Source organism: Rhinatrema bivittatum, chromosome 4, assembly GCF_901001135.1.
Source record: "Rhinatrema bivittatum chromosome 4, aRhiBiv1.1, whole genome shotgun sequence".
NCBI classification, from domain to species: domain Eukaryota; kingdom Metazoa; phylum Chordata; class Amphibia; order Gymnophiona; family Rhinatrematidae; genus Rhinatrema; species Rhinatrema bivittatum.
In genome coordinates, this window is record NC_042618.1 from 218185936 (window position 1) to 218210901 (window position 24966).

The window sequence follows — 24966 nt, forward strand, 5'->3', positions numbered from 1 at the left end:
AAAGTACAACAAATCCCTGCTAAGAGCTCTCAGTCCAAGTGCATATCTGAAGCAATGTATCGAAGGTTACAAGGAACATCAGTAGGAGAAGCAATATTTGAACGGTGGTTTCTTGGCTGCCAGAGCATTAACAAGACATGGTTTCATCCATCAGAGCTGTCACAGAAAACTAGGGGCCTCATTCACCTGCAACAGATGTTCTTTGGTGACACTATTTAAAATAATGACAGGAGTCGGGTGGCACCTTATGGACTACCCAACTTATTGACGCATGAGCTTTTGAGGACAGTGTCCACTTTGTCACATTTGCAATGTGGAAAATGTGAAGCTGGGGCTAGCCAGGAGCTCCGCTTTACTTGGCGCTAAAGTTAGAATTTTAAAACTGAGCTTGAGCACCCGTTTTCTCTGAAAGAAGCTGTTCAAAAGTTTAACAAAAAAGGTCAGGAGGCTAAAAGGAAAAAAAATTTTCTTGGAGGAAATACAAATGATTGCAAAGCCTGGTTGTGCACCAGTTTTTTTTAGGTCACATAAGGAACATACAGCTAGATTAATCAAAAAGTAATACTAACGCATTGTTAACGCCCGCAATAACAAAAAGGGGCATGTTTATGGAAATTTTTGAATTACTGCTTCGCATCGGTAGTATTGCGTGGTGCGGTAAACTTAGTGCTCCGTGTGATAATCCCTATTTTTTGCATCTTGCGCGAGGGAGAGGGAGAGGGAGAGAGAAAGAGCGAGACAGTCTATCTACAAGGCCCTCATAGTAGTAAAGTACTTAAATCTCTATAAGAGGGCCATCTAATAGGTCAAGGTGAGGTGTTGGTGGTAGTTTAGGGTTTAGGGGCCAGTTTCGCATGTAGAGTGAGATGTATGAACAACACAGTACACCTTGGTGAAGATTTGACGTCATTTGGAGTGAGGAAAGTCTCACAAAGATGAACTTTCTACTATGTTCTGTACCCTAGCTTGATGGACTCTATAACAGGGTACCATCAAGAAAGGGCGAGATAACATAGTACAAAATTTCATCTTTATGAGACTTTCCTCACTCCAAATGATGTCAAATCTTCACCAAGGTGTTCTGTGCTGTTCATACATCTCACTCTACATGCGAAACTGGCCCCTAAACCCGAAACTACCACCAACACTTCACCTCGACCTATAAGATGGCCCAACTATAGAGATATAAAAAGGTGTATACAGTGAGGCCCTCCCAGCGGCGGATTCACGATGTCGGACAGGCCCGGGTATTCGCCGCCCAGGACACATCACGTGGTCTGCCGAGCACGGCTCTGTCACGGCCGTGCATAGCAGACCACGCGACTGGAGCGATTGGCCCACCGGGGGATGCCCGATCCCCCGATAGGCCAATCTGCCCCTGGGCCTTCCCCAGAAGCTCTCTCTCTCTCTCTCTCTCTCTCTCTCTCTCTCTCTACTCCACTCCACTCTCCCCCAGAAATGGCCAAAACGCAATTCCAAAAATTTATCGCAAATTGCGCTATGGCCATTTTGGAAAAACCAGGAAAAAAGGCATTAAAACCATGCAATAGCATACGTTATGCTATCGCACGGTGCGATAATTCCCCTCATTTAATTAAATCTCACCCAAACTCCTCCAAAAAAATTGGCATTTGCACCATAACACATTTTGATGAATGACCCGGATAGCCAGAAAAGAGATCTCTCTCTCCATGTGACAGGCCCAACACAAGCTCCAAAGTACTCTGGTTAAATCTCTCTCGCTTTCCGGAAGTCTTTTAGAGCAATGGAGATTAAACAGAAGAAAGGTTCTTTGGTCTTGCTTTTAGAAAGCTGAGGACATAAGGATGCTCTGATCTTCTTTCTGACTATATACACTTTCCTGGTTTGCATGGAGATATTTATATTTTTTACTTTTGATCATTTTGGGGGTTTTTTAAGATTCTTTCTTTTCTGACATTTTATATTCCGTTTTTACTACCTTTGCCATCATGTATTTTATTGTTCTCCATCCTGCGCAAGAATTTTTTTTTTGGGGGGGAAGATAGAAAAGAAGGAATAAATAAATGTGTTTTCGTTGTACTGCTTATATGCTATGCTGTCTCTCGCCTTGAGCAAGCATCAGAAAGGCTGGGATAAGTCAGAAGAAGGAATAAATGAATGAATATTTGGTTACCTGTGGACAGTGAGTCACAGCCATGGTCAAACAGTTCTCCTAGAGGGGAGCTACTGTTTGTTCTTCTGGCTTGTTTGCCATCGATAGCATCCAGTGACTGATAAATAAAAAGTCCTGCAGCACACAGAAGAAATGTCCAAAATGGTGCCTTCAAAAAAAAAACAAAAAACAGAAGTGGTTATTTTAATAGTTCCAGGAAGTTACCACTAAAACTTTCAAAGCATTGGGATCACAAAACAGTTTAACACTAGAGGCAGAGATGAATTTACAGGCTAAGTGGTTGTAAAGGGCTCTTTTCTGTTTCATTTCACCAGAGCATGTTTCCTGATAAAGCAACGATATTAGCTACTAACTTACTCTATGCAAATCATCCAGGAAGTGCCAGTTTAAAAAGTGTCTGCATGCAACAGAGAGTCACATTATAGAAATGAATTGTCTGCTATACCTTCAGTCCTTATTCATGTCGCTGACCAACCATTATCTGACATCATGAACTGGGAGGACAAGCCAAAGCAGAAATGGCCAGTTGCTGCACTAGAGTGCACAGATGCTGCCTGTAAACCTAAATAGGGTCTGCCTCGGTCTTATCACCAGCTCATCTTCAGTCTTTGTTGGGGGAGGGGGCAGAGAAGGGGAATCAACCTCTCCGCCAAATTATGGCACCTGCTACATGGTCCTGTGTTCAGCACATGTCCTTCTGGGGCCTCCAACATGTCTGGATGACATGGGCACGACGGGTCATCACGGAGCATGCTGATGTGGAAGGGGAGCATGACCAGTCTGTCAGCAATTATGTCAATGTGCCCAGAATTGGCTACACCAGGGCATACTAACATCATTAGAGAGGGTAAATCAACACCAATTTAAAAAAAAGGGTCAGCCTTGGCTTTCATCTTCTCTCTCCACTTGTCCCAGGACCAGTTCTAATTTGTTCCTGCCCATTCCACCTCCTGCATACTGTCAATGACCTCTAGATCTTGGGGAAGGGTAAGAGGGGGCTCGAGCAAGAAGGTGTGATTTGAGCTGTGGCTTTAGGCCAATCGAGCAGAATACCCAGGGGCGCAACAGCAGATGGAGCAGGCAGATTGGGCATAGAAAACACCTGACAGGTCATACTCTGCTGACGATAGGAGAGGAGGCCAGATGTCTTGCTTTCACAGTAGCCTGCCTAGTCTGGCCCATCTTCTCAACAGCTCAGCTTCAAGAAGGCACTGCTGATCATATGCCAACCTTGGAAGACCAATACATGTCATCACATGGGCCTTTTGGCACCTCCTCTATGGGCAAAAAAGGGCACAGCCTGTAGGCAGGCTCAAGTGCCCAAGATTTCCATGATACGAATCTAATAAACTTTGCAGCCATTGATTTCCAGTATGTTCTTGTCATGTTTTGATTGTCATTGGGTGTATCTGTGTATAAGGTACAAGGCAGCCATGCCAGGTGCATTACTGCAACCCCCAGTTACCATCAATTGTCTAAGAGTAACTAAATGACCCTAAATAGAAATCGGAGTAGATCTAGCAGTTAATATAATCAGTACCTTTAGCAATATATAAATCATTTGGAAAGCTCTAGATTAGAGGCAGAAGATTCTAATTTGGCTCTGGCAGTATTAAATTATATTGACTGCAATTAAAACGGAGGCACGCCCAGTTCTCCAAAATATTCACTTTAGCATACTTGTACGTGTTTCTTGACTATATGACTCTGGGGTTGATTTTCAAAGACGCGCACGTGCGTGGTTCCCGGCACCCATATTATAAAATCGGATGGTCGCCATATTTTAAAATCCCTGTGGGCGGGCGGGTGTGCGCACTAGGGAGAAGGACCACATTTTCCATTGATACATGCAGCGATGCAATCAGGCCTCCCCCAGTTACCTAACACTCTGCCTAACCTTCCTTCCCCTCTCCAACCCGACCCCTAACACCTACCTAGCTACCCCAATTTTTTTTTTTAAATTTTTCTACTTACTGCTCCACCGGAGCAGAAGCACGTTACGCCCGTCGGCCGGCTGCTGGTGCCCGCTTCCCCGGGTCAGCATACAATGGCGCTGTCCAGGTCCACCCCCCCCCCCCAGCCTGCCTCCCTGGAGAGGCCTGGCACTTGCGCACGAAGCAAGGTTTACGCTCGTGGCCGGGCCCGTTTTAAAATGCGCATGGCATGGCCCGGCCACACGCAGGCCTTTGAAAATTTGGGCATCTCTGTTTCCAATTTCTGAGTCACCTTTTTTTTTTTTTAATTATATTTTGTATCTGTTGTATAATTCGACTTTGGAAACAAAAAAAGGTGTGCACTTTTTTTTTCAGCCACTCCCCGTCTTTCCTGAATCCAATTCTCCAACCTACATTCATGCTCAATATATCATCGTGATGCTACCAGTAAGCAACCTGATCTGTTTGGATTTTTTTTTTTTTGTTTGCTTTTGATTTACCGCCATTCCCTTAGGCATCATAGCAGATGCATAATGATGGAAGAGACTATCTAGGCTGAACATTCAAAACCTTTAAACACAGTTCTCAGTTAAAAAAAAAAAAAAGGGTGATCACAAGGGTTTTTAACTGTCAAGTGAATTTCCCTTTTTTCTTTTAAGTCATATGCTCTATTTTAGAGTTGATTTTTTTTTCTTAATGCCATGCTTGATTGGCATTCCCCATCGTATCACAAGGAGTTTAACATATTTCCACACTACAGGCCAACAGGCTGTTACTATCCTTGGAATGTATAGATTTCCATGTTTAGGGTGTGTTCACAATAGTTTTAAGGAATGCTAATCATGCAGTATGGCAGCAGTTTTTACAGAGTCCAGCTCCATTGCAGGTTTTATAAGAGTCATTTAATGCATTGTTTTACATCTCAGGGCATGTTTTTGTATTGTCTGTTTTTATTGAATTTAAGGTTTTAAGTAGTTTGTTTTTATATCATGTCTGATTTTATTATTTTAATGTAAGTGGTTTTATATGATTATGAATGTAAATTGTTCATCGTTTAGGAAGGTTTGCTAGGCTATTCATAAATAAATAATGAAATAACACTGGGCAACAATGAAAGTGTTACTGACCTAAAAAGGTCCTACTCTGTAGTATCTTGATGTGCTGAACACGAATATGACCATGAAAAGTTTATTGGCTCTCGTTTTGAAGATATTTAATATAGTTCACTTTCTATGTTTAGTCATGTAAATTTATCCAGTAGGACTGTAAATAAGCCTAGAATGATGTAATATTGCATCATATTGCATAATACCATCATGCACACATCATCCAGAGTTTATTACATCATTTTCTGATGCAATGCAGTTCTACTGCCATGCTGCTGCTGAGTAAGCTGACGTCAGCAGTGTCCTATATGAAGCCCAGTCAGAAAGGGTGAGCATTTGAAATATTCATGCTGGCTGACTACTGCTGGACACTCCGCAGAGATGCTCCTGAACAGGTGTGCAAGAGACAAGCAAAGAAATCTAAGACGTAGTCTATGACTTCATTTTTCAAATGTTATTAACTGTAGGTCTCCTACTTCTGGCATACAATTCAAGATGTAATTATATTATTGCATATTACAAAAAAACTAGAGCCAATTTTGCATTTTCACAGTCACATTCATGTTTAGCACATGGAAATGCATAAGAATTGACTAATTTCATTTCTGTAACATGACTTTTGTGAAAATTTGTTGCCCAGTGTAATTTATGGTCTTTCCAACATTTTCATTTCTAACTTGCTCTGCTGTACATCCCTCAATGTTCTGTATGCATTCAGGAATTTCATTTCCTAACCTGTCTGAATATCTCAGCAAGCATCCCCTGTCGGTAGTGTATCCACTATCCTCCAGATTTTTTTAAAAATGTTTTCCCTTTGTACATCAGGACAAATTGTCCCCTCCGATGCAAGAAAAAGTAGCTGAAAAGTGACACAAATGTACACCCTATTTAGGCAGAATATCAAAATGAAAATGGCAGGACTCCCTGCAGCACTATTCATTCCAGTCATGAAAATGGCTAAGTTGCTGTGATGTGTGGACAATGAAGGCTTAATTTTGCCTTGGTCTGAAGGTTATATATTTTCAAAAACAAATAGATGTATATAAAAACAGCCTTCCCAGTGGAGATGGAGAAGACAGGACTGTCAGAACTAAGGAGAAGGTTAAATTATACTTTCTTAATAATTTGTTTTAATTTAATTCTGCTAGACCAGTCATTACGTATGGGATTTCCCTCTTCCATTGTGGATGGAGACAAAAGACACATATCTTTTATGACATCACTGGCAAATACCAGTAGCCTACTGTCAAAGCAATGTAACCACCAGAAATCCCTTTAATACCACATCCTTGCAAACACATACTTCGGGGTACTAAAAACCACTTCGAATGAGTCCAGAGATAAGACTAGGAAGTGGTAGAAATAAGCAGAATGAGGAGGGCACTACCTCACATAAAGTTATTAGTTCCCATGATCACCCTTGTCTTCCTGGGTGGGAACTGGATTGGTCTAACAGGACTCAAGAAAATTATCAGTTAAGTAAAGTTTAACCTTCATTATCATCCTGCTAGACCAGTCGTTATGTTTGGGAATTACCTAAGCTTCCCCTCGCTGGGGTGGGAGGAAGACAAGGTTGTCCTCAGGAGTCCCGCTTCAAAGGCAGAGTCCACCTTGGCTTCCACATCCAACCTGTAATATATCATGAACGAATGCTGAGAGTTCCATGTGGCAGCCTTACAGATTTTATCCAGAGACATTAAGGATGCATCAATCCATGCAGTTATTTGCCCCCCCCCCCCCCCCCCAGTAGAGTGGACTCACAGACCTTCCATTATCTGCCTGCCCATGAGCATGTATGCCACAGCTATTACTCCTTTAATCCATTTGGTTAATGTGGCTTTGGATGCTGCTTGCCCTTTCTGGGGACTGCTGAATGATACCAACAATCTGTCTATTTTTCTGAAGACGTTCATTTCTTTCAGGTACTTCAACCATATACATGTAGGGGACACAACCAGGAGAAACTTTATCGCGATGTACGTTAAACTACCTATGTGAAGCGCTAACGTAGCATGCAATGTGGTAATTCTAAAAACATAGTCATGCCCCTTTTTCTTATCGTGGGCGGAATGCATGCAAAAATTATAGTGTTTTGATGAATCTAGGCCTAAATTAGTTATCTGGTTATAATTCTGCCTAGCACCAATTGCAGTAGGACACTGCCGTGATCCTGGCCACATGAAAAATTCAGTTTAAAGGTACGAGGGATGGGAAGGCTCTGGAAAGAAACCTATTTAAAATAAAAATGGGAGCAAGGGGTGGGGAGAGGATGAGGCACTGACCCCTGACCCTATTATGTATTTATTTATTTAAATTAAGATGCAGCCGATTTGAGGAGAGGCGGCAGGCTCGTCCCTGTAGGTCTGAGCCTTTGGAGCTCAAATAGAAGGGGGGGGGGGGGGGGTGTGTGGTTAGGGTCTGTAGGCCCGCAATCTTTTTTCATTTTTTTTAAACTTTGCATCACTACTGAACTGGCTATATTTTTTTGAACACAGCTGGCTATGTGTAAACTTATCCGGCTAAGTATAGCTGAAAAACTTTATATTCAAAAGACTATTCAGTTATGCTTAAAGTTAGATGGCCACTGTTAGTCGGATAACTTTAATAAGAGATATTAAGTGGGACATTTATGCCACTGAATATCCAGGTGGTTGGTGGTGGCCTAGGTTTTGGGGGCAGTTTTACATGCACAGTCAGAGGTACGAACAGCACATTGGACATCAGTGAAGATTTGTTGTGATTTGGAGTGATGACAGGTACACAAATATAAGATTTGTACAATGTGCTCTCGACCTAGCTTGATGAAGGCCACCACCAGAACTTCACCCCGAGTTGCCCCTCTTACAGTGGTATAAATAGTTTACTTATATAAGAGGCTCTCTCTCTCTCTCTTGTAAAATAGCATGCATTGCATTATCTGGAAAATGACCCTAACCATGCCCTTTTTTTTTTTTCTTCTTTAAATCAAGGGCGCTATTCTTGCAAAATTTATAGCAAAATGATGAATCTAGGCCTTAGCTGGATAACTTGTGCACTAAATAGCCTACTGAATATTGGCCTCATTTTGTTTTAGTGTTTTATTTTATTGTGATTTTAATTAGTTTTGTGACTGTCTTGCTAACAGATTGGGTTTTTTTTTGTCTTTGATTGTTGTAAATAGTTTATTTTATATGCCACCTAGAGGTTTTTATTTCTTGAAATTAGATAATTAATAAATAAAAATGTCCAAAAGTTAAATAGATGCATAATCAAAATAGACAAAATTATAACAGAAATACTCTATAACAAAATAAAACAAAATCCATTACATATATCTTGTATACAGTAACTCTGAACTGATGACCCCCTAAGACTTCATTAGGGCACTCTGAAAGTTCAAGACTAGAAGGCCATGATAAAAAAATGGGCATTAAGGATTTTTCTGAACCATATGTAATCCTTGTCTGTCCTTATATTTTCTGGAAGGTCATTCTACAAAGTCGGGCCTACAACCCTGAACATACAGTTTCTTGATTCCGTTAAATGTATCTCTTTTACTCAGGGTATTTCCAACAAACACTGGGAAGATAAGCGAAGCGAACGTCTAAGGGCTACCAAAATGATAAGGGGAATGGATCAGTTCCCTATGAGGAAAGACTAAAGAAGTTAGGACTTTTCAGCTTGGAGAAGAGACGGCTGAGGGGGGATATGATAGAGGTGTTTAAAATCATGAGAGGTCTAGAATGGGTAGATGTGAATCGGTTATTTACTCTTTTGTATAATAGACTAGGGGGCACTCCATGAAGTTAGCACGTGGCACACTTAAAACTAATCGGAGAAAGTTCTTTTTTACTCAACGCACAATTAAACTCTGGAATTTGTTGCCAGAGGATGTGGTTAGTGCAGTTAGTGTAGCTGTGTTTAAAAAAGGATTGGATAAGTTCTTGGAGGAGAAGTCCATTATCTGCTATTAAATAAGTTGACTTAGAAAATAGCCACTGCTATTACTAGCAACGGTAATATAGAAGAGACTTAGTTTTTGGGTAGTTGCCAGGTTCTTATGGCCTGGATTGGCCACTGTTGGAAACAGGATGCTGGGCTTGATGGACCCTTGGTCTGACCCAGTATGGCATGTTCTTATGTATGGAGCGGTGTGATATATTTATATTAATGAAAAATGGACCTTTAAGATCTACAGCTCCTGATGAAGCAGTCTTCTGCGAAACATCGGCCGGTTGTCGAGCTGAGCTGAAGAAATAACATGTGATTTAAAACGCGAGCTGATAGTGAGCTGAGTTTATATATTGAGAGTGTTGAAGAAAGTGAAACATACATTAATTACTGTGACAACATATCAAAAGAAGAACAGAGGTTTTTTTTAAAAAAAAAGACTGTGACCGCAGATTGATTAGAAGACCGGGCGGCCTCCTTTTGAATGTCAGGTGGGCACGCTGTCAGGCTTGAAGATGTACATCTTTACAAAAGCAATGAGCAATCTTTCCTCTTTTCTGAGTTTTTCCCCTTTTTCTGGTGCTTGTTGTTGCTTGAAAACATTTGACATTATAATATGGGCATTTTTATCTTTCCCTTCCCAACTAATAGGCCCAGTCTCAGCATCTAAATGGAATTAAACTATAATCATTCACATCAAATGCGCAATACTTTTATTGTCGAGATGCCTCTCTTTAGAGCATTCCAGGTATAATTTTAAAAATGGCAGTAAAAAGATAAAGAACTTTGGTATTAATCTGACAATAAATTTACATTTTAATTCTCTTTTATTGGGGGGGGGGAGAAGAGAAGGGAAAATTGATTTACATTAAAATGAAACTTTTAGATCATACTGCCTGACTTAACGTAATCTGCTATGAATTTCCACATTGCTGTCTACAAACCAAAGAAGGAAAAAAAACCCAGCTCTTTAAAAGAGTAATTTTATAACAACCTGTGTAGGGCTAAAGTCAGAGTGTAGAAAGTACATGCGACTTCAGCCCGAATTTTCAAAGCGGACTTAAATGCACGAAAATCTGCTTCAAAAATCAGGAGTGTACGCAGAGCCCACTGCAACATTCACATGAACACATTTATGCCTGATTGGGAGCATGCATAAGTGCACAGGCAAATTTACATGCATACTTTTGAAAATTCAAAGTATGTGCATAAATGTAACTCCGCCCCCAGGTGACACCTCTTTCTAGAGTGCGTAAAAGTTTACGTGTCATCACTTCCACACCTACATTTATGCCCACAACCCTGGGCCAATTTTCTAAAAGCCTTTTCATGCAGATAAAAAAAAAAAAATCACTTTTTATACATGTAAATGCTTTTGAAAATCAGGCCTTAAAAAGGCAATGCCATGGGTCACACAAAGAAAATAGCCCTAGCGCATGTAGTATATAGTTCTGAAAATCCAGCCCAAGCTTGGAAGAATATTTAAAACTGCAATAAAGGCATTAATAATATCATTAGTCCGAGAACTCCAGCTGAGTGAGATAAAGGCACATACCTCGGATGTGGTCAAGAAGTAATGAGCCATCACAGACTGCGCAAATCGTTGTACCACGCCTCCAGTACATTGTGGAAAGGCATGTAACAAATAAAATGTTTATGTTGCTAGCACTGGTTCTACCCTGTGCCCTTGTGAGTTTGTCACAAGGTGATTCCAAAATGCGCAGTCAAAAATGGCTAGTTATATTTATAAAATGGACCGAAGTTACAACACACACGCACACTTATAAAAGCACACTATACAAACTCATTATTAACTAATTATCCTTCTAGAAGGAAAATGAATTAATGAAGAGAAGCCTGCATACTCCAGCTCCACAACCTTTGGGATGGCACTATTATCACAAGGGCAGCCTCCCACCTTATTTATCGCTGCGCTGTAGACTTCAAATGGCAAGCTTACTATCGAGCGCAAAAGGGTGCTGGAACAATCCTTCCCAGTGGAGAAGATGAAGGCAGGACCATCACGAGGCTAAATGGCACCCCTGGCGGTCAGGGTCCCACTGTAATGAGGTGGTCGGCTGGTAAGCCCCCCCCCCCCCCCCCCAGTGATCCTGCAAGATCACACACTAGAGCTCACTTCCACCGCTCTCACTGGTGGAAGTTAAGTTCCAATGTGGCAAAAACAGAAACAGATTCAAGAAAGACTGGGACAGGCACAGAGGATCCTTAGATGTGAGAAAGTGAGGGGAAAGGTCATAGATCAACTCTGATGTGGCACTGCAGAAGGAAGCAAATTGAACACAAAAGTGCACGGCCCTACAGTTCTATATTATTAAGAGTTGTTCTACTTTCATTTTGGGATGATTGCATTTAGATTGTGAGCCTCTGGGGGCAGGGAAATACATACAGTACCTGAATGTAATCCACTTTGAAGTGTCTGAAAAGCGGAATATAAATCAACTAAAATAATTGTAATAGGATTTCCAAACATGTATAACTGCATTTGATATTTTAAAATCACATATTGAACCAGGGAAGGTGGGTAGTCACCTATAGGAGTTGTATCTCAACAGGGAAAAAGAGACACTGGTTGTTTGCTACATTTATCCAGGATTTTGGATCTGCCAGAATCATTCTGAGGACAGAGTCAAAGGTTCATTTGCCACACACACATGGACTGCTAGCAATGCATGGCGTATGACACTCTCCAATGATGTAAACTGTGTGCAGAGCAAACTGTTTCTGAGATACTGTGACTTACGAACAGCTCAGTGCAGTATAAAAATATGCCAAGTTAAAAGTTTATAGCAGAGAAGTCCTGGAAACTTCCAGCTGTTCCTCAGACACACTAAAACATGCCCAACAGTTAAAAAAAAAAAAAAAAAAAGACAAAAATATATTTTTTTTTTACTCATACAGCTGGAACTCTAGTCATTCTGACCGACAGGCGCTTTGACAAAAGTGATTCTTCCTTTACTGGATGCATAGATACAAGTGACAGTAGCAGACATCATCTTTTAACTGTGCAATCATTTAGGGTGAAGTTTGCAGCATGTTTAGACTAGTCCATGTGACCAGTCAGGATGCTCTACCCCGGGGGAGCAAAAGAAGTTAAGTAGTGGCTGTAGAGAGGAAGGAAGTCTTTGTTAGATGCAACATAGCTAACCTTCATTTCATGTCTTAAAATTTTATATAATGCTTATTAAACAGGTTATCATATTTTCAGAATAGCCAAGTTACTGCAAATCAATTATTGCACTTGGCCAACTCACTGTGGTACGTTTGGCAATGTAGAATATATTATGCTTAAAGGCTAATAACGCTTAAAACAGAAATATGCTTGTATTATATTATTTGAAAATTGCGACAAGATTCAATGCATTTCCCACAGGATAACACCTGCTGGGAAAAGCAAATCACCATGTTTCTGTTTCTCTAAAAGCAACCTCAGAACAACATGCTGCTCAGCACATCACTTGGCTGAGCTATGCTGTTATACTGACAAGCCTAGAGAGGGAAAACACCCATGACCTTAAAAAAATCCAAGTTAAAGTAACACAGCAGTTGCTCAGAGCAGATTGATTTTCTAGTATCTGAAGCTGGCCTTGGATGCTGAATCTTTAAAAAAAAAAAAAAAAAAGTGCAAAAGGATTTGTTGTCCTAAGCAAACAGCATTGCAGAACAAAGTTCATTTAACTGGTTTAGCAAAATAGCTCTCTTGTTCTCAATGCAGGTAGGCGGCATGCAGTACTTTATAGTCTGACCAGATTCCTCAGGATTAAAATACCACAGCAGTGAAATATTTAAACTCAACAACTATCTCCTTTATGGAGCAATTGGTTCAGGAACCGACGAGAGAGGGAGCAATTTTAGATCTAATTCTCAGTGGAGCACAGGACTTGGTGAGAGAGGTAACGGTGGTGGGGCCGCTTGGCAATAGTGATCATAATATGATCAAATTTGATTTAATGACTGGAAAAGGAACAGTGTGCAAATCCAAGGCTCTCGTGCTAAACTTTCAAAAGGGAAACTTTGATAAAATGAGAAAAATTGTTAGAAAAAATCTGAAAGGAGCAGCTACAAAAGTAAAAAATGTCCAAGAGGCGTGGTCATTGTTAAAAAATACCATTCTAGAAGCACAGTCCAGATGTATTCCACACATTAAGAAAGGTGGAAAGAAGGCAAAACGATTACCGGCATGGTTAAAAGGGGAGGTGAAAGAAGCTATTTTAGCCAAAAGATCTTCATTCAAAAATTGGAAGAAGGATCCAACAGAAGAAAATAGGATAAAGCATAAACATTGGCAAGTTAAATGTAAGACATTGATAAGACAGGCTACGAGAGAATTTGAAAAGAAGTTGGCTGTAGAGGCAAAAACTCACAGTAAAAACTTTTTTAAATATATCCGAAGCAGAAAGCCTGTGAGGGAGTCAGTTGGACCGTTAGATGATCGAGGGGTTAAAGGGGCACTTAGAGAAGATAAGGCCATCGCGGAAAGATTAAATGATTTCTTTGCTTCGGTGTTTACTGAAGAGGATGTTGGGGAGGTACCCGTAATGGAGAAGGTTTTCATGGGTAATGATTCAGATGGACTGAATCAAATCACGGTGAACCTAGAAGATGTGCTAGGCCTGATTGACAAACTGAAGAGTAGTAAATCACCTGGACCAGATGGTATACACCCCAGAGTTCTGAAGGAACTAAAAAATGAAATTTCAGACCTATTAGTAAAAATTTGTAACTTATCATTAAAATCATCCATTGTACCTGAAGACTGGAGGATAGCAAATGTAACCCCAATATTTAAAAAGGGCTCCAGGGGCGATCCGGGAAACTACAGACCGGTTAGCCTGACTTCAGTGCCAGGAAAAATAGTGGAAAGTGTTCTAAACATCAAAATCACAGAACATATAGAAAGACATGGTTTAATGGAACAAAGTCAGCATGGCTTTACCCAGGGCAAGTCTTGCCTCACAAATCTGCTTCACTTTTTTGAAGGAGTTAATAAACATGTGGATAAAGGTGAACCGGTAGATATAGTATACTTGGATTTTCAGAAGGCGTTTGACAAAGTTCCTCATGAGAGGCTTCTAGGAAAAGTAAAAAGTCATGGGATAGGTGGCGATGTCCATTCGTGGATTGCAAATTGGCTAAAAGACAGGAAACAGAGAGTAGGTTTAAATGGGCAATTTTCTCAGTGGAAGGGAGTGGACAGTGGAGTGCCTCAGGGATCTGTATTGGGACCCTTACTGTTCAATATATTTATAAATGATCTGGAAAGAAATACGACGAGTGAGATAATCAAATTTGCAGATGACACAAAATTGTTCAGAGTAGTTAAATCACAAGCAGATTGTGATAAATTGCAGGAAGACCTTGTGAGACTGGAAAATTGGGCATCCAAATGGCAGATGAAATTTAATGTGGATAAGTGCAAGGTGATGCATATAGGGAAAAATAACCCATGCTATAATTACACGATGTTGGGTTCTATATTAGGTGCTACAACCCAAGAAAGAGATCTAGGTGTCATAGTGGATAACACATTGAAATCGTCGGTTCAGTGTGCTGCGGCAGTCAAAAAAGCAAACAGAATGTTGGGAATTATTAGAAAAGGAATGATGAATAAAACGGAAATGTCATAATGCCTCTGTATCGCTCCATGGTGAGACCGCACCTTGAATACTGTGTACAATTCTGGTCGCCGCATCTCAAAAAAGATATAATTGCGATGGAGAAGGTACAGAGAAGGGCTACCAAAATGATAAGGGGAATGGAACAACTCCCCTATGAGGAAAGACTAAAGAGGTTAGGACTTTTCAGCTTGGAGAAGAGACGACTGAGGGGGGATATGATAGAGGTGTTTAAAATCATGAGAGGTCTAGAACGGGTAGATGTGAATCGGTTATTTACTCTTTCGGATAGTAGAAAGACTAGGGGACACTCCATGAAGTTAGCATGGGGCACATTTAAAACTAATCGGAGAAAGTTCTTTTTTACTCAACGCACAATTAAACTCTGGAATTTGTTGCCAGAGAATGTGGTTCGTGCAGTTAGTTTAGCTGTGTTTTAAAAAAGGATTGGATAAGTTCTTGGAGGAGAAGTCCATTACCTGCTATTAAGTTGACTTAGAGAATAGCCACTGCCATTAGCAATGGTAACATGGAATAGACTTAGTTTTTGGGTACTTGCCAGGTTCTTATGGCCTGGATTGGCCACTGTTGGAAACAGGATGCTGGGCTTGATGGACCCTTGGTCTGACCCAGTATGGCATTTTCTTATGTTCTTATGTTCTTACATTCTTTTTGTACCAACCATAGGTGCAGTGGGTGCTTGAGTACCCACCCAATATTGAGCAAATTCCTTCACTGCGTATCCAATCATTTTTAAAAAGTCAGCTTCTATGGTACCAACTCTATCTGCTTACCCAGCCAAAACAGGTTAACTACAAAATGCTTTCATGGCTGTGCACCTAGAGTAAAAAAACAAAACAAAACATAAGAACAAACTTCATCCTGTGTACATTACTGTCTTCTTTAAAGCTATTGGTCATCATGCATACTCCTTTCTTAGCAATCTAGTTAACCAATCACTAGAAACAGGACAATTTCCACATAATCTGAAAAAAACATCTATCTTACCTATTCTAAAATCAAAGACAAAAGGCACAACCGACCTCAATAACTACAGACCTATTGCCACACTCACATCATTAGCTAAATTAATAGAATCTGCAGTATTACGTCAACTATCCGATTTTTTATCTGAAAATAATATTCTTCACATCAATCAGCATGGCTTCAGAAAGGGACATTCTACAGAAACACTTCTCCTATCCACTTTCGATACATTATTTCGGGCATTTGACTCATACACAGAATATATCATAGTATTTTTGGATATTTCAGCAGCGTTTGATACGGTTGATCATCAAATCCTCATTTCAGGTTTACAAGCAATAGGCATTACTGGTACAGTACTAAATTGGTTTTCATCCTTTCTTACAGACCGCCCTCAATCACCAATCTTCTACTCATTATACAATTCCATCTGGCGTTCCCCAAGGATCATCATTATCCCCCATACTATTCAATATATATCTTCTTCCGCTTTGTCATATCCTATCCTCACTCAACTTACAATTTAAAATTTATGCAGACGATATTCAATTTCTTGTCCCCTTCAAAACTTCCTGGTCCGATACTTTATCGTTAGTCTCACTCTATCTACCATTAACTCTTGGCTAACCCATAACCGTTTGAAACTCAATCCATCAAAAACTGAACTAGTACACTTAACATCTCTCAGATACTTTCATAGGCCCTCCATCTCATTTCACTTTCAACGGCTCAACTATCCCAATAACTCGTCATGCCATAAATCTAGGTGTAACTATAAATACAGACCTATCTATGAAACAACAAATCTCCTCCCTAACAAAGAAAGCATTTTACAAATTACACTTTTTAAAACGACTTTGTCCTCTTCTTTTCTATCGTGATTTCAGAATTGTTCTTCAATCTCTTATCTTCTCTGGTTTAGACTACTGTAATGCACTCTACCTAGGTCTACCCGATTCATCAATTCACCCACTACAACTAGTCCAAAATAGTGCAGCTCGCTTATTATCTGGTACCCCGGTTCGCAATCATATAACTCCTATCTTACAATCTCTTCACTGGCTACCCATAAAATACAGGATAAAATACAAAATACTCTCAATCATTCACAGCCTAATCTATAATTCTTCCTCCACCTGGTTATGCACCTTACTTCGTATTTACAAACCAACCCGACATCTAAGATCACTCACTCAAAATCTCCTAGACATTCCCTCACCACGACAGGCCAGATTAGACATAACCAGAAAGAGAGCATTTTCAGTAGCAGGACCATCTCTTTGGAACTCTTTACCCAATCCTCTCCGTCTAATATCGAACCCTCATCATTTCAAAAAAGCTCTGAAAACATACTTTTTTCAACATGCATTTAATAACTCCTCTAAGTATTCTACCAACAAAACTGAAGTTTCCACCTCTTCAACCCCGTCCACTTGACACATACTATTCCAATTCCGCTCACTTGACACATATTACCTTAATTTTTCTTTCAATCTTTTTATTCCCTTCATTTTTTGGGATATATTTATCTGATAACTCATCACCTCTTCCCTCCCCCCTCTCGCCTTTTTACTTTTCCTATTCTGTTTACCATGGCACACTACTACTATTATTATTATTGTTTTATTTTTTAATTAAGAATTTTATTTTGAGCTAGTAATTATCTAGCTATTTAACTAAATTTATGTATTTTTATTTAGTTTAATTTACATTTAATTTTTATCTTATTTTAAACTATTGTAAACAGTTTTGATAAAATTTTATTTTAAAAAGCGGTATATAAATACCTTTAAATAAATAAATACATAAATAAATAAAATAATCCCTCGAGTTTTATGAGCTTTCAGAAATACACAAGTCCTTTCTTCAGCACGGGCATGTATTTCTCGTTTATTAAGAAATAGGACCTACAAGTTCATACAAATAATGGGTCAAAAACCAGGACTGGCTCAACTTCTCCTTACAGACATGGAGCTATATATTGTAGCTCTGTGTATTAGCTCTTGTGTCTAAGGCCATGACCCACAATAGAGAATGGAGGTAAAATAATTACATTGGTTTCAATGTTAAGCAGTGTTCTTTAAACTTCATGATAAACACTGTGAGAAAAACAGAGGAAATAACCTTTTTAAACAGCTATAAGAGAGGTCTTGGCACACTTTAAATCTGTATTTTAAATCCTTATATTGTCATCAACAAGATAATAAACAACCAGAGGAAGATTAAAAAACCATTGACTTGAATAAGTGCTCAAACTTCTGCCTCTGAGATATATCCTTAGCAGCATAGCCCATAAAAATTTGGCAGACTGGATGGGACAATTGGTCTTATTATCATCATCTCCTTATTAAGCTGCCATTTACCTACTAGTGAATAAACATGTTTGTTACATGTATATTAAGTGACTTATAACTAGCTTTAGAGCCAGATCTGAACCAATCATCTCCAGGAGGAAGAATACCATAGTGAAGACTGCCATCTTCTTTATAAACTGTATGGTTTCCATTTTATGTTCTTCCGTGTGATAAGCATTAACATGCTCTAGTCAGCAAGCATTTGACACCAGACACCTCTTTCACCCTGGGTTTCTTACATGTGCAAGATCCACATTGGCCAACTTACCAGTATGATTTATGAGTTCTGCAAATCAACCTGTGTGGCCAGGCTTTAAACTTAGGGCCTCAACTGAATCTTTCTGGTTAATATGGGCCTCATGTTTCTAAAGGATTTACACAGTGCAAAATGGCATGCTCGGCAAGCCCATGATACAGCTTGCAGAATCTGCAAAATAATACTTCTTTGATGACAGCAGTCATTCTAAACAATTAAAAAAAAAATAGCATCCCTGCTTGTTAATTCTTAAAGCTGAGGAGGCTATAAACTTCTGTGTATAAAATTAAAGTGATATAATTAGGGAGTCAGTTTATTGAGAAAGCTTATTCTCTCAAGGTCACAAAGACCTTCAAGAGGGTTCTTAATCTTTTGGCTAACTGTGGTTTACCATTGTTACCATCAAATAAAGAGAACATGGATCACATAACTTGTGTTCTATCAGATGGTGATTAGGAAAAAAATTAGTCAAAACACTCGTTGATTTTGAACACACTTGTGTTTTTTCCTTACAGAGGTAAATATTTTGAAAACGGTGGTGGTTTTCTCTACCTTGCCACAAGGAATTTTACATAAATTGTCAATTTTGGGAGATGCAGCTGTGAGACATTACAAGTATATATATTATTCAGTGTGTTTTTTGTTTAGAGAGTCTAAAACCTTTTCTCAGCCCCAAACTGAAAGCCTTAGTGTTATAACTGGAAAAAGATCCTATTTGTGTTATGTTAGTCTGTCCCTCTGATTTGTTGTATGTGGGCAAAAACTCCAAATGACTTGTAAAAAACAAAACAAAAACAAACTTGAATTACTGAACATCACAGCTCAATTAAAAAAATAATCACTGGATTGATGCTCCACTTGTATGACAGTGGTCTTCATGTGCGCATTCTACCGATGATGTACAATTTTTTTGCGACTGAGAAAGTTGTATCAGAATTAAGAAAGGGAAATATTCTGATTCTACTGCTAAGGAAGGAAGGAACAAACCAATCTGCTACTTTTTTTGAAGGCATTAATAAATAGGTGGATAAAGCTGAGTCATTTCATTTATTTCATTTAAAAAATTTATTAATCGCTTAACACAAAAGGCCTAAGCGATATACAAAATGAACATACATAATAAAACACAAAAAATTTGACAAAACCAAAACAAACAAACATTATAAATTATATAAAATAATAAAAATGCAATAGTATCACATCTAAATATAAAAAAACATTTTCACTTCAGAAACAATAATCATGAATACAGAAACAAAATGAGAATCAATTCAATATATTACAACCTGAACGCACGGGCTAGGAGAAATTCTTTATAGGATGATTTAAATTTCTTAACGTCCTCAATAGATCTCAATTCTATAGGGATTGAATTCCATTGAGAGGGTGCCGCAATTGAAAAGGAGGTCTCACGAGTACTAAACAAACGAGCATGACGAATAGAAGGGACTTCTAGATTGTTTAATTGTGAGGATCTCAGGCATCTCGTTGGTTTATAGATTCTCAATAAAGCATTAAACCAATGTGACGAGTTGGAGTTACATAATTTAAAGACAATTAAACCGATTTTAAAGGAAATCCGGTCCGAAACAGGTAACCAATTAAGATGGCAGAGCACTGGCGAAATTCTCTCAAAACGTTTTAGATTGGATACCAACCGAGCAGCTGAATTTAATAACAACTGAATAGAGTGAATTTGACATTTTGGTAACCCAATGTACAGTCCGTTACAGTAATCGATATAGTGTATCTGGATTTTCAGAAAGTGTTTGACAAAAAAAACCTAATGAGAGACTCTTGAAGAAATTTAAAAAAGTCATGGGATAGGAGGCAATGTTCTGTTGTGGACCAAGAACTGGTTAAAAGATAGAAAGCAGAGAGTGGGGCTAATTGGTTAATTTTCTCAATGGAGAAAGGTGAATAGTGGAGTGCCCCAGGGATCTGTACTGGCATCACTACTTTTTAACATGTTTATAGATGACTGAGAAATTGGAACAACTGAGGTGATCAAATTTGCTGATGATACAAATTTACTCAAGCTTGTTAAATCAATAGAGGATTATGAGAAATTGCAAGAGGACCTTGTGAGACTGGGGATCCAAATAGCAGATGACATTTAATTTGGACAAGTGCAAAGTGATGCACATAGGGAAGTGCAACCCAAATTATAGTTACACAAACCAGGAAAAGGATCTAAGCATCACTGTGGATAATATGTTGAAATGTTTTGCTCAGTGTGCAGCAGTGGCCAAGAAACCAAACAGAATGCTAGAAATTATCAGGAAAGGAATGGAGAATAAAACAGAGAATATCATAATGCTTCCGTTTCACTCCATGGGGCAACGGCACCTCAAGCATTATGTACAAATCTGTTCACTGCATCTAAAAACAAGATATAGCAGTATTAGAAAAGGTACAGAGAAGGGCAACCAAAATGATAAAAAGGGATGGACAGACTCCTATATGAAGCAAGGCTTAAGAGGTTAGGACTCTTCATCTTGGAGATGAGACGGCTGAGGGGGGGGGATATGACAGAAGTCTATAAAATGATGAGTGGAGTGAAATGGGTAAAAGCAAATCGGTTAACTCTTTCAAAAAAATACAAGGACTAGGTGTGAGACTGTAATCAACCAAGGGAAGGGAAAGATGAACGCTTGGTGGATATGACTGAATGTAAAGCAAATAAGCGTGTTGACTTGACAAGGGAACTCTCACCTCGAGAATGAAGCCTGGGAATGGAAGAGGGTTGTACCTTTCCAAACCTGCAAAGATGTAGTCTGGTGGATGGTGCACGCCTGAGACTGGCAGACTTTGTGGGCCCAGTTGCGCTAAATGAAGTCCCCACCCAAGCTTTAATAGATTTGGGGTGCAGCAAGACACTTGTGAACAAGGAGCTAAGTAGACAAATAGGGGTTAACCATAAGAGAAAGGCAACCTTTGCATGTGTCCAAGAGATCAACAACAGCATCCCACTGGTCAGGTGGTACTGACAACAACTGTAAGACTTGTATGGAGGTTGGAATACTGCCTCAACTCCCATATCCAATTTGAGGCATTTTGGGACCACTTCAGAACAGACTATAAAGGATACCTCAACCATAATAAGGTAGTTGGACCATGGTTGTGGGTAGCAGGACTTCAGCGAAAGGGACAAAAAGCCTTGCTTGGAGAAAGGGGGTCAGTAGCAGTTAAGCGAACCTCTACACCTGCAGATGAGGGGGAAGAGTGCTTTCTTACCCCAGGGAGGTAGCCCTGGCACAGGCAAGTGCTCAACCTTGTAAGACTGAGTTGCAGGAGAGAGTATGTGACAGGAATCCTGGAACACCTTAAGAACATGGCTTAACTATCTGGACCCAGACCACCTTAAGACAGGGAATTCTGGGTATAGGCTGTTCCCTGTGTCTGAGAGGAGAGCAAAGGGGGATGCAGAATGCCAGGAACGAGAGCAAGAAGGGGTAGGCAGTCCCTTAAGAATAGCTGACTTGTTTGTATTATCGTGTAAATGAGAGATGACAGTTTCTTTTGCATAGCTGCTTGTGTTGTGCGAACTGTGAATGCTCGTGGTTTTGCTGCACTGTGAAAAATAAGCACTTAAAAGAAGAAACAAAAGCCTTGATCGCTCATTTCTGTGCAATACAGTTACTAGGTAATATACAGTATTTAAGACAAATAAAATAAATTCTTTTTTTTTTTTTTTTACTCAACACATAATTGGACTCTGGAATTTGTTGCCAGAAGATGTGGTAAAAACTGTGTGTGCAGCTTGGTTTAAAAAAAGGTTTGGACACATTCCTGGAAGAAAAGTCCATAATCCATTATTAACGTGGACTTGGACTGAAAGTGCAGGGCCCCAGAGTAAATTGCCTTGTTAAAAGTGTAAATATATCCTCCAATACAGAGAATTTCTACTAGTTTGGCAAATTGCCCTCTGGGAGTGCAGCAATCTGGTTCTACAGGTAGCGGGAGTGAAGGCAGACTAGGCAGGAGTTGAATCATGACCTGCCCTTGTCGGGGGATGGAAGCAGCTTCAGATCTCTCATCTGGAAGGGGGGGTGGGAGTGAAGAGGGTCAGCAGCCTGGCCTGGAAGGAGGAGGCTCGGTTCTGCATTTCTCTTTGGAAACACAGAGGAAAGGCAGAAGTTCCTTTGAATTAGTACAGAGTGTAGGTCAGGCACGCATGAGAGTACTGGAGATGAATGCTGGGGGGGGGGAGGGGCCCAATAAGGTGAGTTTTTGAGGAAGAAGGTGAATGCTGGGGAATGGAGGGCAGTACAGGGTATACAAAAGTGAGCAAGGAAGGAGAGAACATGGGTGAGTTGGTTGGGGGTAGAGAGGATACGAGAATGTGAGCATTGGGGTAGAGAGGTGGAAGTGGAAGTGTACCAACATACATATTCAAAAAAAAAAACCCAAAACAATGAAAGACATAAATCACTGATATTCTCTGATGTATTCAGTTTATAAAGAGTGGACCTCATCATGAATGCAGAAATACTTATTTAAACAATTTCTATTCCGCTGATCCACTAATCTCAGCGGATTACTAGTAACATACACAATAAACAAAAACAAAAATATGTCAAGACAGCAAATAAAGTTTTTAACAGGCTCTTGAAAGTCTTGCAGCAATCTGTCAATCTCACTTCTTGGGGAAGTGAGTTCCTGACTAATGGCACGGCCACAGAAATGCATGCTCCCTCGTATTAAACCAGCCGTGCCTGCCACACATTTGGGACATCCAGAATACACCGCTGACGATCGCAATGCTCTCGGGCTATACACCCTATGCATAGCACTGACGCATGGAAGAGCGGTAAGAGACAAAAGCTTGTGTGTCAACAATGCAACCTGATATTTGATCAGAAGTCAAAAACAGCAGGAGTAATGTGACTATAGTTTATTACAATACAGTTCAAGGTTCTCACAGTCATTCATAGCAGAGGCCAATATTAAAATACATCTGGCTATGTAACAGGCTAGTACAGTACAGTGCGCTCTGGTGGAGCCGGTTAACAGTGCGCTCCGGTGGAGCGCACTGTTAACCGGCATTTGGACGAGCGTTTTTGATGCGCTAACTTTACCCCTTATTCAGTAAGGGGTAAAGAGTACCAGGGATGAATGCTCGGGGGTGGGGAGGGGCCCAACCTCCCCGAGACCAATAGTGCCCGCAACATGCAAATGCATGTTGCAGGCACTATTAGTTATTCCCGTGTGATTCAGTAAGTAAAATGTGCAGCCAAGCCGCGCATTTTACTTTCAGAAATTAACGCCTGCCCAAAGGTAGGCGTTAAATTCTGCCGGCACCGGGAAAATGCACAGAAAAGCAGTAAAAACTGCTTTCCTGTGCACCCTCCGACTTAATATCATGGCGATATTAAGTCGGAGGTCCCAAAAGTTAAAAATAAAAAAAAAAATAAAAAAATGTAAAATGGGCCCGCAGCTTGAAAACTGGATGCTCAATTTTGCTGGCATCTGGTTTCCAAATCCGTGGCTGTCAGCACGTTTAAGAACAGACGCCGGCAAAATTGAGCGTCAGCTGTCAAACCCGCTGACAGCCGCCGCTCCTGTCCAAAAAGAGGCGCTAGTGCAGCAAAAAAAAAAAAAAATTTTGGTTTTTTCATTTAGCATGCACTAAAAAATGAAATGAGTGCACACTATTTGAAACAAAATGAAAAAAATCTAATGTAAATCCCTATTACCTCCCCATCTGCTTTTGCCTACAGGTCAAGCTTATCCTACAAGTGCATTCACACTGCAGCTCCTCCTTACCTCTCTTCTCTCATCTCCTACCACATTCTTTCTTGTGACCCCTGTTCACAGGGCAAGCTGATCTTATCTATGCCCTCTCTTCTCCCTCGCTGCGATTTCTGAGTTGTTGCATCTTGCCCCTTTCATTGGCCATATTCATCCTTAATTCTCCTGTTTAGCCCCATTTTACTCCAATCATGCTTATTAAGCCTGTTTATTGTTGATTGCTACTTATTTATTCGTTTCTTGTATTTTATAATCTTATTTGTTATTTGTAATAATTTTACAATTTTTAATGTTTAATTTCTAACTTGTCCTTGGCTCTATCTATAAGTTCTCAGCGTTATCAATAAGTTCCCATGATGTTAGACATGTTATTTGTACCCTGTTGTTCGATAGAATGTTCAATGTAATTTCAAACTTTGGTTCTATGTAAACCGACGTGATATGTACCAGTACATGAACATCGGTACATAAAAGCCCTTAAATAAATAAATAAATAAATAAATAAATAAATCCTGCCTAAAAACCCAGTTTTTCTTAGTTTACTTTCAAATCTTAAAGCCTGGCTCTCCCTAATCATAGCCTTATTTTGATTTTAACCATGTTTACTAGAATAAATGACTTTCCTGGAACCTCTTATTTGTTTTATCTGTGTGTCTTGGCGTTGACTGTAATCTCCAAGGAACAGGGACTGTTGCTTATGTGTTATCTGTACATCCATTGCTGCATACTTCTAGTAGCGCTACAGAAAGGATTAGATAGTAGAAGTGGCTTAAACAAAAGTATATTTTTATCTTTTAAGCAAGGCAGGCGAGGCCACGTCTCTGGATGCCCATGAGAATATGGGCACCAGGCTTGGC

General features: G+C 39.8%; 1 protein-coding gene across 4 annotated transcripts in view; it reads right to left on the minus strand.

Annotated features, from left to right (window-relative positions):
• The window catches only part of CHPT1 (choline phosphotransferase 1), a 79387-nt gene that overhangs the window by 44198 nt on the left and 10223 nt on the right, over positions 1 to 24966 (minus strand). For all 4 annotated transcript variants that reach the window (XR_003856409.1, XM_029599710.1, XM_029599711.1 and 1 more), the window contains exon 2: positions 2156 to 2303. Coding sequence is in view for 3 of the 4 variants with exons in the window: in XM_029599710.1 (XP_029455570.1) it covers positions 2156 to 2303 (148 nt within the window). In the remaining variant the exon portion in view is untranslated. The remainder of the gene's footprint in view (positions 1 to 2155; positions 2304 to 24966) is intronic.